The sequence below is a fragment of the Saccoglossus kowalevskii genome, chromosome 2 (assembly GCF_978046115.1).
Source record: "Saccoglossus kowalevskii chromosome 2, keSacKowa6.1, whole genome shotgun sequence".
Taxonomy (NCBI): domain Eukaryota; kingdom Metazoa; phylum Hemichordata; class Enteropneusta; family Harrimaniidae; genus Saccoglossus; species Saccoglossus kowalevskii.
In genome coordinates, this window is record NC_140642.1 from 4317731 (window position 1) to 4330030 (window position 12300).

Below are 12300 nucleotides of genomic sequence, written 5' to 3' on the forward strand. Positions count from 1 at the left end.
TTTGTTGTTTTGGTAAAAAGTGATATTTTCAACTTCTTGTTAAAAACCGCAAGTCCAATTGCTTTGATATTACATATATAGGTACTACATGTGGACCTCTCTCAGATTTGTTCATTTTGTAATGATATATTTAATTCTCTAATTTTGGTGAATATTTTTGTCATTTTTGGTAATAAGTGATATTTTCGACTTGTTGAAAACCGCATGTCCATTTGCTTTGATATTACATATATAGGTACTACATGTGGACCTCTCTCAGATTTGTTCATTTCATGATGATATCTTCAATTCTCTAATTTTGTTGAATATTTTGTTGTTTTGGTAAAAAGTGATATTTTCGACTTCTTGTTAAAAACTGCAAGTCCAATTGCTTTGATGTTACATATATAGGTACTACATGTGGTTCTAACTCAGATTTGTTTATTTCATGATAATATCTTTAATTCTCTAATTTTGATGAATATTTTTGTAATTTTTTGGTAAAAAGTGATATTTTCCACATCTTGTTGAAAACTGCAAGTCTGATTGTTTTGATACTATACATATTGTTCATTTTTTAATGATACATTCTGTTCTTTAATTGAAATGTGCATTGCTAACAGCGGAGCTATCTCAGCCGAGAGGCTGCTTGTTTAGATATATTATTGTATTGTTTGTATCCATTCTTGAATTGGATTCTAACTTGTTAATTACATGTAATATCTAGATTCTCTAAGAGCAAGGTTGTAATAGTTATGTGTTCTTGATTTTGTTGTTTACAGTGATAGTTATGTGGTACGAGTACGAGCACTGGTGATGGTAAGGGACGAGTCTACTGGTGGATGGACACCTTTAGCAGGTGGCCCACTAAGTATAGTCGGTGTGTGTAAAATACAGCCTGAAGATGTCAACAAGAAGAATGAATATGTCATATACGGTACTATGGTAGAGAATCAATCTGTAAGTATGCAACTGTACTGCTTTCTGTATCTTGGTGTTTCTAAAATTCAACTGTCATTTCTAAATATAATTGTACACTGCAAGATGTTCAGTTTCAACATGTGTACTTTTTGTGAGTCTTTTTGAGTCTTTTTATCAGAGAGCTAAATACTTTCAATCTTTAAAAATTACATAATTCTCTGAAACTTTTTAGGAGCCATATATTAAACATATTATGCAACCATGCATGGGTGTTTATTTCCTTCAGAAGTTCACACGTTTGTGAATAAAACGTTGAATCAATACAAGATCGTATCAGTTCTGTTTGCATTAACACTAGAAGTGCCAAAAATACACCTACATAATCCAGAATTCTGTGATTGTACGTGTTCAGAAACATCACACTTTCGAGGCTGTGTCTTCTGTTTTGTGCTATGATTTTTTTAAAATCATTATGTGATTCTTTGTTTAATGCCTACGTGCAGTGAAAAATCATAAAGACAACCATGCAAATCAGTATGATACAAGTACTACTACTACTAATGTTAAATGCATTTTGTATGAAATTTAATTTCACTGATTTGTGATGTGTTGAATGTAAAATATACCAAAAAAAAGTATTTTCCCTAAGTTTCATTTTCACTGATTCTCCCTTTCAGCGAAAATAGTGAAAATAATTTCCAAGTGAAAATTAGTTACTTCAGCGTACTATGTTTGGTCTCCCATCCAAACCAAATTACTTTTGTTTTCCATACTTGTTGCTTTTTCATCACTGTTCTCAGTTTAGAAGTATTTGAGTGGGTTATTGACCTCTCTTTGCATTTCCACTATCAAACATTTTAAATTTCTTATCAAACAACCTGCACCGATCTATTCATTGTTTACTGTTATAAATAAGATTTTCATCATCCTTTTTATTCACCAATTGATATAAAAAGACGACAGACTCTTTCCTCGCAGTATAGTTCACCTATGACGTACATATTAAAGTGTTCAGTTTGAGCTTGTCAATGTATTGAGATTAGGTACTGCCATGCTATTGGTTTGAATATTGTTCAAATGATTTTCATAAAACTGTGTAATGGTGAATTGGTTTCTTCCTAATTATGTCTGGAAACTTAGATTACTGTAAAGTTAAGAATTTGTCTAAAGATGTCCAAAGCATGGGATTATGTCATGCAAGTGTGACAAATTATAATGTGTGGTTGCTGTTATTATAAGTGAAATGGTACAGTTCTTGGAAGGATTCACTGCTTTATGATGTAAAATAATACACTATAGGTGTCTACTATACATGGTATGAGACATGATGAGACATGGTGAGACATGGTGAGACATGATGAGACATGGTATGAGACATGATGAGACATGATGAGACATGGTATGAGACATGATGAGACATGATGAGACATGATGAGACATGGTATGAGACATGATGAGACATGATGAGACATGGTATGAGACATGATGAGACATGGTATGAGACATGATGAGATATGATGAGACATGGTATGAGACATGGGATGAGACATGGTATGAGACATGATGAGACATGGTGAGACATGATGAGACATGATGAGACATGGTATGAGACATGAGAGCAAATATTGATAATCAACAACAATGGTTTATTGAAATTTTCTTTTATTTACAGGTGGTATTGGAGTGTGTGTTACGAAAAGATGCAACTTACACAAGAGTGAATCCTACTTTTCACCATTGGAAAACAGATGAAAAAAGGTTTGGACTCACATTTCAAAGTACCGCGGATGCCAGGGCTTTTGATAGAGGGGTGAAGCGAGCCATTGAAGATCTTCTGGATGGTGTGTAATCATTTACAGTAACCAAATTGTTTTTGTGATTTATTTACATAGAAAGCAGAATGGATATCAAATTTACTGCTAAGTGAAAGGCAGTATTTTTTAAGATATATCAAAATTAACTGTCTGTAATAGTGAAAGGAGGTTGTGCTCCAAGATGTACTTTACCTAAACAAGTTTAATAATTTTTTTTATTTTTCTCCCATTTGAAGTTCGCCCTCTATAGTCCAATATTAACTGCCAATAGATTTGTCCTATAGAGGGCAGTGTGAACAAAAATCAAACTTAAAACAGAGTGGATAATAAACAATTTGCCCAGTTGTACTACTTTCTTAAGTTTCTAATAGTCAGCTCCTGTTATTCAACCCCTAATATACCTTGCATGTATTAATGGTCTAACTTTCTCCCCAACATTGGGTTTGTAAGGTCACTTTAAGGTCACCCATATAGACTGGTTACTTATGTTTGGTCAATTCATGTCACTAACATTTTTTATATCTCTCTTTTAATTGCTGCCACTCTTTATGGATTTGCGCGTGGTAAGTTGTTGATGGTTTACAGTCACCAAATCATTTGGTGATCTTCTTGAGTTGAAACATGCCACAACGTTCATTGCAGTAATCGTATCTACTTGGCACCCCCACTTGCACCCCACCTCCCAATTATCTGCGTTGGTAATTCTACAGTGACTGATATTGGCCATTTTATATTGCTGATGCTCACAGCAATTCTAGGCATCCTCCGTGGCAAGACTATTGATGTCTGTACTTGCATTTCTCACTGTTCTTTCTGTGCTCGTCTTTCAGGCTCTTCTGATTCCTCTATGAATCAAGGCACTGATGCGGAGTTAGGTGATGATGATGTTTTTGTTTCTGTAAGTAATGTTACCTCCTTATAAAAAGTTCTACAGACAAATATCTTGCTCTCATACCATCATTTTACCCGCCAAAAATGACAGAATGATGTAGTAAAATTATAAAAGTTTTGTAAAAAGCAAAACACTATGCAGTGATTGTGTTGTAGACCTACAAGCTGTATTCAGTTAGTGTTGTTTATGCATTTAAACCTTTTCTTTTTTGGTGGATATTATTACCGTGTTTTCGTAAACCATAATTCATGATGTTAACTTCATACTATGACTGAACAACACCTTAAAGTTGGGGCCTGCATGCATCCTCTATTACAAATTAGACAGAAAACCAAAAAGATGTCCTCCTTTGCAGTCACGCCTCTCAAAACGAATGGATTTTGCCTGGCATTCATTTTCTCAGCATATCCATTTTTGGCAGACCTACAGTTTGTTGAGCTATACCAATGATATTGTGTCTCCATAGTGTGGAAAAATAGATGGATGGATGGGGGGGGGGGTGAATGGATGGATGGATAGATGGATGGATGCGGAATTTCTACCATGACACTATTTGGTGTACAGTGCTGGTATTGATAAAGCACATGAATTGGGTTGACCTCTATCAGTTTTGTTAATTTAATGACATAATCTTCAATTTCCTATTTTTGTCATTTTTGGTAAACTTTTGACTTCTTCTTGGAAAATACAGGCTCAATTGAAACTTGTGGAAATCAGTGCATGTTACTAATATATGATAGTAATAATATACACTACACTAGCCTTAGCCTATAATGAAATGTCATTCATTTTATGTGTTTTAGGACAATGCATTGCATGTATGTGCAGTAACATGCTCAGTTGTTCAAAATTTGAATTCAGCTCAAACTGCCTGTATTTTCATTTTGCCTTTCTTTGCTTTTTTCCAGTCTTTTGATTCAATGACAGAAGCTCACGGACCTTCTGCAGGCCAAGTCCCTCAGGAATGCGACGTCAGAGACCCCCTCCTTGTTGGATTTAACTTCAATCACCCACATGCAAACCATCATCATCTTCATCGTGTACACTATGTGTCAAGGAACAATAATAAGGGTACGAACGGAAAGGCTGACGAAAAAAAGCACCAACAACTACAGCAACACCAACAACCACAGACATTACAGGAAGCTGTGTGGGTGAAGCATGCCAATTTGGAATTAAGTGGTAACGAGCCAGTGGATGTGGAATCTGATTCTTATGTACAGTTTCAAAAAAATGCACCAAGCATACATGAATATAGCTACCCTAGTATTGACTCAATTAGGCCTGATCCTTGGAAAGAGGAGGAACTGAAGAAAACTGTGGTAGTCTCCTCACAACCCCCACCGCTATTAGATAAGAGAAATAAGAAGACAGACTATGGATTCACGCATCGTGCAAGATGTATCTATTGTCATGAAATTTTTAATCCAGATGACAATAGATGTGGTAATTGCCCTGATGCACCCGATGAAATGCAACAGTGTATAAACAAAGTGAGCTGTGTTAACTGTGCGTCTTGCATGCTTTATTACTGCATGTCAGATGCAGATGGGGACTATGGCGATACTTGCTCTTGTGATGCGAGTGATGAACGATTCTTCAGACGATGGGCAGGTTTGACAGCCTTGTCATTTTTAGTTCCTTGTCTGTGGTGCTACTTCCCATTACGGGCTTGTCACAAGTGTGGCGGGGCATGCGGTTGCTGTGGTGGAAGCCATAAAGCTGTCTGATGGTTATATACCTGACACAACTGCTGGTGTGTAGCATACAATTTGTCATTTACCCACAACAGGGTATCTTCTCTACCTGATGTTGTTAACTTAAAAAGAAGAAGGAACTAAGGATCTAGTGTCAATGATGGTGAAAGACATTGAATGTGGTTGTTGTAGTTTAACTGCAATGCTGATTGATGCGCTTAATAAAAGTCTATAACCTGAGAGGATCATTATGTACGTTAGTTCTGTACTAAAAAATGCAGTGCATGGAACATGTGTCAATATCATAATTTGTCCTTTGCAGTGTCATATTACTTGCAATATTGTAAATAAGTTGTTTTTGCCACCATCCTTTAGTATCAAGTAATACTTATGTTGTACTGCAAAAAGGATTGGCTTGGGGTGGGTGGGTGAGGGATGGGATGGGAAGGGGGGAGGGAAGGGAGAGGAAAAGAAGGTTTTAAGACAATGCTGTCCTTATTTTCCAAAACGTTTTCTACAACTCCCCATCGGTTTAGCATTTTAAGTTAGCTGTGAAAACACTGCATACATTATGTCGAATTTATTTTACCATGATGGTCTGACAATCCTGCACCCCAACCTCACCCCACTAAAATAAATGCCTGAAAACTTGTCAGTGTATAAGTGGCTCTTGACTGTATAATATTAATTGCATGTCCTTCATAAAGTACAATTCCAGTTAGTGACTTTTTATCCCAGACACTATACAGATTAAATCAGTTTGCTATCAGTGTTTTATAAAACTATAATGCTGCAATAGTATGCGAATTAATATTGATTACGTTGCTATATTTTCCACCTCCACCCTGACTGTCTTACAAAAACACTTCCATTTACACTAAATACCCAAATGCAAGAATGACTGGGGAATTTAGATTTTAGTTTTAGTTTTAAAATTTGAAATCCAAAAAATCATGTTTCATTTCAAATTTGTTTTGTGTTCTACGCTATCAATTCACGTTTCCACAATCAAACGTTTTATATTTTAGAATGCCCTTGGTGATGTGCACTGGTCTACATGCTTTTTTCTGTTCAATTCATTTCGCATTGCTGGGTCTTTCTTGCTGTATTTTTCACTTAAGACACACATGAAAGTATTGGAATCACATATTGTGTGAGTATATACTGGTGACGGGCTGTCATGCTGTGGAAAGGCAATTAACAGTTGATGCATATGAATTGTTTTACAGATTCATCTTTGCCCTGTACGATTACGATTTTAAAAAGTGAGAATATTTCCCACCTTGGTAACAACTAATTCTTCCATTGTTAATCATACCTCAAATATTTTTTCGGGGGGGGGGGGGGGTGTTTGGTGGACAGCATAGTAAAATTATATTTGTCTACTCAAGTATGAGCTTAGAAAATGAAATCAACATTGAATGCTGCCAGAGTTAATTGTCATTACAATAATGATGTTGATTGTGAATTTGAGCACTGCCATCCTCAGCCTACAAGCCAAACTCTACACATGTATGTATCATCCTGTTATTTTTTTGTAAAGTTAGCAAATTTACTTTTTTTAAAGCAAAAAACGTATATAGAGTTATTTTACTCCTGGTACACTCGGTAAAGTAAAAAATAAGATTGCTTTATTCTTTTTTTGTTGTTTTTTTATGAAAAACAAACGAAAAAAAGGTATTTTTTATTGATTGAGGGTAGGTATGAACCACTTATGCAAATGAGTTGAGAGAGATGAGCCTTGATTGGCTTTTAATTTTTGTTGATTCAGTAACTTGCAACCACAAGGGTAAATGAATAAATAAAGACAGAGTTTTCGATCTCCGTCAAATTTAGGTTCTTATTTACCCTATAGAGTTAATGCTAACTGACACACTAGTTTGCAGTCAAGCCGGTATTTTTGAACAATTTTTTATACATTACTCGTTTGTATTTCTTATATTTTTTAGTTTTACTGAGAATGTTAACAAACTAAATGTTTTCTGCCATTCTTTTTAGTCTGTCTGAAACCCTGGTAGATTTACCAGTTAAAGGGGGAAACGGACTATTACATGAACAAACAAATTATCACAGTTGAAATAAAAAACACACATGTGTTCGTACATTTCAATCATGTTCCTTTTTTATTGTGTGGCTTTAAGTTTTCTGTAGCGAATGAGTGAGTCATGATGTCACTTGTCATCAGTCGTCAACAACCACGGCCTGTATATATGTGATATTATGCTCACATTTTTGAGAAGTGACTTAAATCAGTGTTTGGACCAGGTAAGTAGTTTTTGCGAGTCAAAATAAAATGTATGTACTGTAAAATACTTTATTTTCGCTTGGAATTGATTTTTGCTGAAAGAATGAGTCAGTGAAAATAAAATCCAGCGAATATACCTTTTTTCCTATATTTTAAATTCAACTCATCAGAAATCAGTGAAAATAAATTTCAAACATAACACCCAAAAAGTCTTAAGTGAAAATTAATTCCAGCTAAAATAAAGTATTTTACAGTAATTCATGTGTCAATGTTGCCTCCGAGGTGAACTGGATATTGACGCTGCCCTCTACGTTAACACGTGATGTGTACATGTCTGTCCACGGGCGTGTTCATGTAAGAGTGAATCATGATAATTTTACAGTGTACTTGTATTTAAACTTGACACGGAAAATAATCTACTTTTCTTCATAAACCAAATATAATGAACAACGTGAATCCACTAAAATTAAACTCATTGAATGTCGCTTACAGCTCAGATAACAATTATGTTACGTGAGTTTCCAGTAAGGCATTTTGTGGTCTGTCGATAGAGGGCGTCCTTTGTGATTTTCTTGGCTGATTTGATTGTAGACCGCAACATCAAGGAATACCTATGTAATAGAAAAAAGAAGCAACTACGGTTTATTCTGTGAAAGTATTTTTATCAAAGTAACGATAAATCTTTTAAATCGATGATACATAGGTGTTTTCTGTGCGTGCGTGGTTAGTTTTGTATTTCCCAGGTATTCGCCTCTTCTGCTTCGTGTCACAGAGCAACTAATTTTAAAATCACATTGACAAGATTTCTGCAGTATCCTAGTTTATTTCCCAACTAATAGCTTACTCATTCAATGTATCTGACAAAAATAAACTTGTACAAATGTAGTAGTTCTATCACTGTAAAAATATCTAAAAACAAACAAAAAACAAGCGCCATTTTTACCGAATATTATGAGTTTAGTTGACGTGACGAGAATTCTCACCCAGTCTGATTAACATCTGCAACGATGATTTATAACGACAGATAAGATGTATACAGTGTGTATAGGAACAGATAAAAAAGAATACAAAACGGTACTTGAATAATATAGATGCGCAACGACAGATAAAACAACAAATACAGTTACAAAACTGCAGATAAAACAAAAAGGAGTAAAAGAGCAGATAATTTCATAAAAATAATTTTTTGACAGAATAGATGAGAAATGGCGAATAACGCATACATCAGATTTAATCAATCAAACATAAACGCCTGGATCCAAAACTGAGTTCTGTTCAAGTTCAAAGGCACTGGGGAGTTATTTAACGCTATGGGCTTCGTTGCATAAATGTTTTCAGTCTTTTTCTAAGTAAGTTGGCATCAGTGACTTGACGCATGTCAGATGGAATGGTGTTCCAAAGTTGAGGAGCAGCATGTGAAAAGGCACGTCTCCCATATGTTTTCAATTTATATTTAGTGGTGAAAAGAAGGTTCTTATTGGAATAAAGCATACGCAGGTGTATATAAATGAAGAAGATCACAGAGGTAGTTTGGAAAAAGGCTGTTCAAAGCATTAAACATTAACAGAATAGTTTTGTACTCAATTCTGTGATGAACAGAAACCAATGCAGTTTTTGTAGAACTGGGATTATAAGCTCTGATTTTCTAGTACGAGTGATGATTCTAGCAGCCCTGTTTTGGCTTCTTTGAAGTGGATTAATAATATTTTCTGGAAGTCCAAATAAAAGTGAATTCCCATAATCAAGTTTGGCAGAGTATTGCATGAATTCAGTTTTTGTGAATTAAGTCATCGTTGAGGTATTTCCTGGTGTGACCGAAGCGATGAAGGTGAATGGTTTTGCATGAATTCTTTAACATAACATGTGCAACATAAGGTCTGTAAGGGACGACGTCAAAAGATCGATGTCGGATAAAAAACTTATTTCCTTTAGTTTGGGGGTGGGGGTTTTGACCTCAAAAAGTTTCCATCCTACAAAAACGATTTTATTTTTAACGAAGTCAAAAAAATCTTGGAGTATTTGTAGTTCTATCCATTCATGGACAGAAATAACCGAAAAGGGAAAAAAACACAGAAAAATGGTTTGGTTCGAGTGTAAATCTGTGCGTCAAATGAGGTGCATTTGTAAAATCTTGTTACACCCACCCACAACCAACTGCTATGCAATACTACTGTCCGATTATCAATTTGTATTTAATGGTGAATGTAGTCTGACGCCATGACCAATATTTATCAATTAAGTTTCAGTGGGAGGAAGGGGGGTTTGGAAAAAAACTAAAGGAATTAAGTTTTTTATCCGACATCGATCTTTTGACGTCGTCCCTAAGACCCTTTTTATTCTTTCCTAAGAATTGTTTGCGTCTAATAAAATATATATATAACGAGAGCAAATTGTAACATTTTAGATTGGATCAGAAAACCTGGTAAATTTGAACCGGATGAGCAATACTTCGGTATTGAGTCGTTGAGTTTAAGCATATTTTGTGTCAATCATTCCTTGATATCTTATGATGAAATGCAAGATTGTCGTCTGCATACTGGTGAAACTGCAGGTTGTGCTGACGAATGAGATTGCGTGTAAATGATTAAAAATATGGGGCAGAGCCTTGAGACGCACCAAAATTGTATCTGTGGGTGTCTGTCTGCCTCTCATCAAATCTGCTGGCGTTCCATAAATTTGCCTTCCGTACTTGCTGCACGACCCCTCTTCTTTCTTGTATAATGACGAACACTGAGGGCGCTGTCCGAAAGGTCAAACTCCTAGCGCCATTTTCAATATTGACTTTTCCTGACAGTTCCGTGGAATGTACGAATGGACTTTTATCGTTTTACATATCCTTCGTTGTTGTTCGATGATGTTAACCATGATATATAGACGTTGTACAGTGGGAATTGTATTTTGAATAGCATTTGGATAGTATTTATGACTTATTATTCACTCGCATTGTGCTCATGAATGCACCAAAACAAACTACGTTATTTACCAGCTGGGGCCCTCGTGAAAATCATGGTACACATGAGTGCGATGTTGAATTTGAAGACGACGACATCGACGATGAGGAGCTCTTTGCAGCTGCAATGGCGCTTGACAACAATCAGTTTGACGAAGGAACACGGCTAACAACTTTAGATCCTAACCTTCTAACGCCATCTCGTAAAGGAAACGACGTACACGATGAGATTTTGCCAGGTTTTGACATATCCGCTGGAAATTTATGGATCTATCCCACGAACTACCCAGTTAGGGACTACCAGTTCAATATCGTACAACAATCCCTTTTCAAAAATACCATGGTAACTTTGCCTACTGGGCTAGGAAAAACTTTCATTGCTGCTGTTGTAATGTACAACTTTTATCGGTGGTACCCACAGGGTAAAATTGCCTTCATGGCCCCAACTAAACCATTAGTTGCACAGCAGATTGAAGCATGTTACAATATTATGGGTATTCCACGAGAACATACTGCTGAAATGACAGGTTAGTACAGATTGTGTTCATCAACAACCTTGTTGCCGGTGGTGTTAATTTGTTAGCAGTGTGTCTGGAATTTCATAAAATAATATAGGCATTTTTAAAGTTTAGGTTTTCAAATACAATACGATGAAATTGGTTGAAATACGTTTTTTTTAGTAAAGTAAGTGAATAACGTTATTGATATCGTATCCTTATTGGGATCTTGAAAATAATAAAATAAAGAATGTTGTTTAAATCATGGAGCTAAAAAAATAAACAACAGCTAGCTAAAAAAGTAACAAACAAAGGTCAACAATTAGAAAATTAGATCGATTAGTAAAACAGAAAAAAAATAAAAAAGTACAAGAAATGTAAAATTGATTATTTTGGGGAAGCTACACCAGCTGAGGATAAGTTATGTTCAGTGAACAGTTTAATCCTCTTCTCTTGGTGCAGTTTGCAGTTTAGCAAAAAGTGTTTCTCGTCCTCTACTTCATCAAGATGAAGATAGTAATCGATATCAATGCCTGCTAAATTCTGCCTCTTGTCATACCCTCTTACTAATGCGTGTTCTCATATAGTAATAATAAAATAATATTTATTAACTCATATCCTCATGCGCAGTAAAACATCACCCCATATTTGGCAACTTGTCAAATACAGATAATATTTTTTGCTGTATAAGCTGAACTATTTATTCAAATCACTACAAACAACCACAGTGTGTTTTAATGATGTTCTTACAACTGTAAATGAGTACTGGTCAATAACTGTATATTCTGTGTACTTGACATTGTCTGGCTTCCATTCCACGATTGACTGAGAATGAGTAATCAGACAGAAACCATGGTAGTTTGTATTGTTGAAAATTCAAAAATTCAACAGTGTAAACTACTAGTGTATACTGCTTTCTCATGACTTGATACATTTTCATTTTTGGCTCACTAGGAAGTATGGTCCCATCAGAGAGGTTGAAAGCTTGGAAGAATAAAAGAGTATTTTTTTTAACACCACAAGTTTTGATGAATGACTTAAATCGTGGTGCTGCTGTAGCTGATCAATTGAAATGTTTAGTCATTGATGAAGCCCACAAAGCTCTTGGAAACCATGCATATTGCCAGGTATGTCATTTTTGTTCCACTAGAACTAATGCGCTGTGTATACATGTTCAATCTCTTTGTTAAACCTTCACCCCTCCCATAGATGAAGGTATAACATAAATGTAATAAAGTATATAAAACAACAAAGTGTGACTTTTTTTGCATTGTTTCACCATAGACCCATTGAGGGTCTATGGTT

General features: G+C 35.4%; 2 protein-coding genes across 3 annotated transcripts in view; both read left to right on the top strand.

Annotated features, from left to right (window-relative positions):
- The window catches only part of LOC100313739 (sprouty-like protein), a 32724-nt gene extending 25311 nt beyond the window's left edge, over positions 1–7413 (top strand). Inside the window, exons 2-5 of one of the 2 annotated variants that reach the window (XM_078007117.2) lie at positions 762–939; positions 2573–2741; positions 3572–3612; positions 4515–7413. In XM_078007117.2, coding sequence (XP_077863243.1) covers positions 762–939; positions 2573–2741; positions 3572–3612; positions 4515–5336 — 1210 coding nt within the window. In that variant the 3' untranslated portion in view covers positions 5337–7413. Of the gene's footprint in view, positions 1–761; positions 940–2572; positions 2742–3544; positions 3613–4514 lie in introns of both variants that reach the window. The other variant, NM_001168190.1, reaches the window with a different exon arrangement.
- Positions 7414–10499: 3086 nt separating this feature from the next.
- Positions 10500–12300, top strand: part of LOC102806271 (uncharacterized) — a 30274-nt gene continuing 28473 nt past the window's right edge. Inside the window, 2 exon segments of the mRNA XM_085496201.1 lie at positions 10500–11025; positions 11950–12122. Coding sequence (XP_085352327.1) covers positions 10500–11025; positions 11950–12122 — 699 coding nt within the window.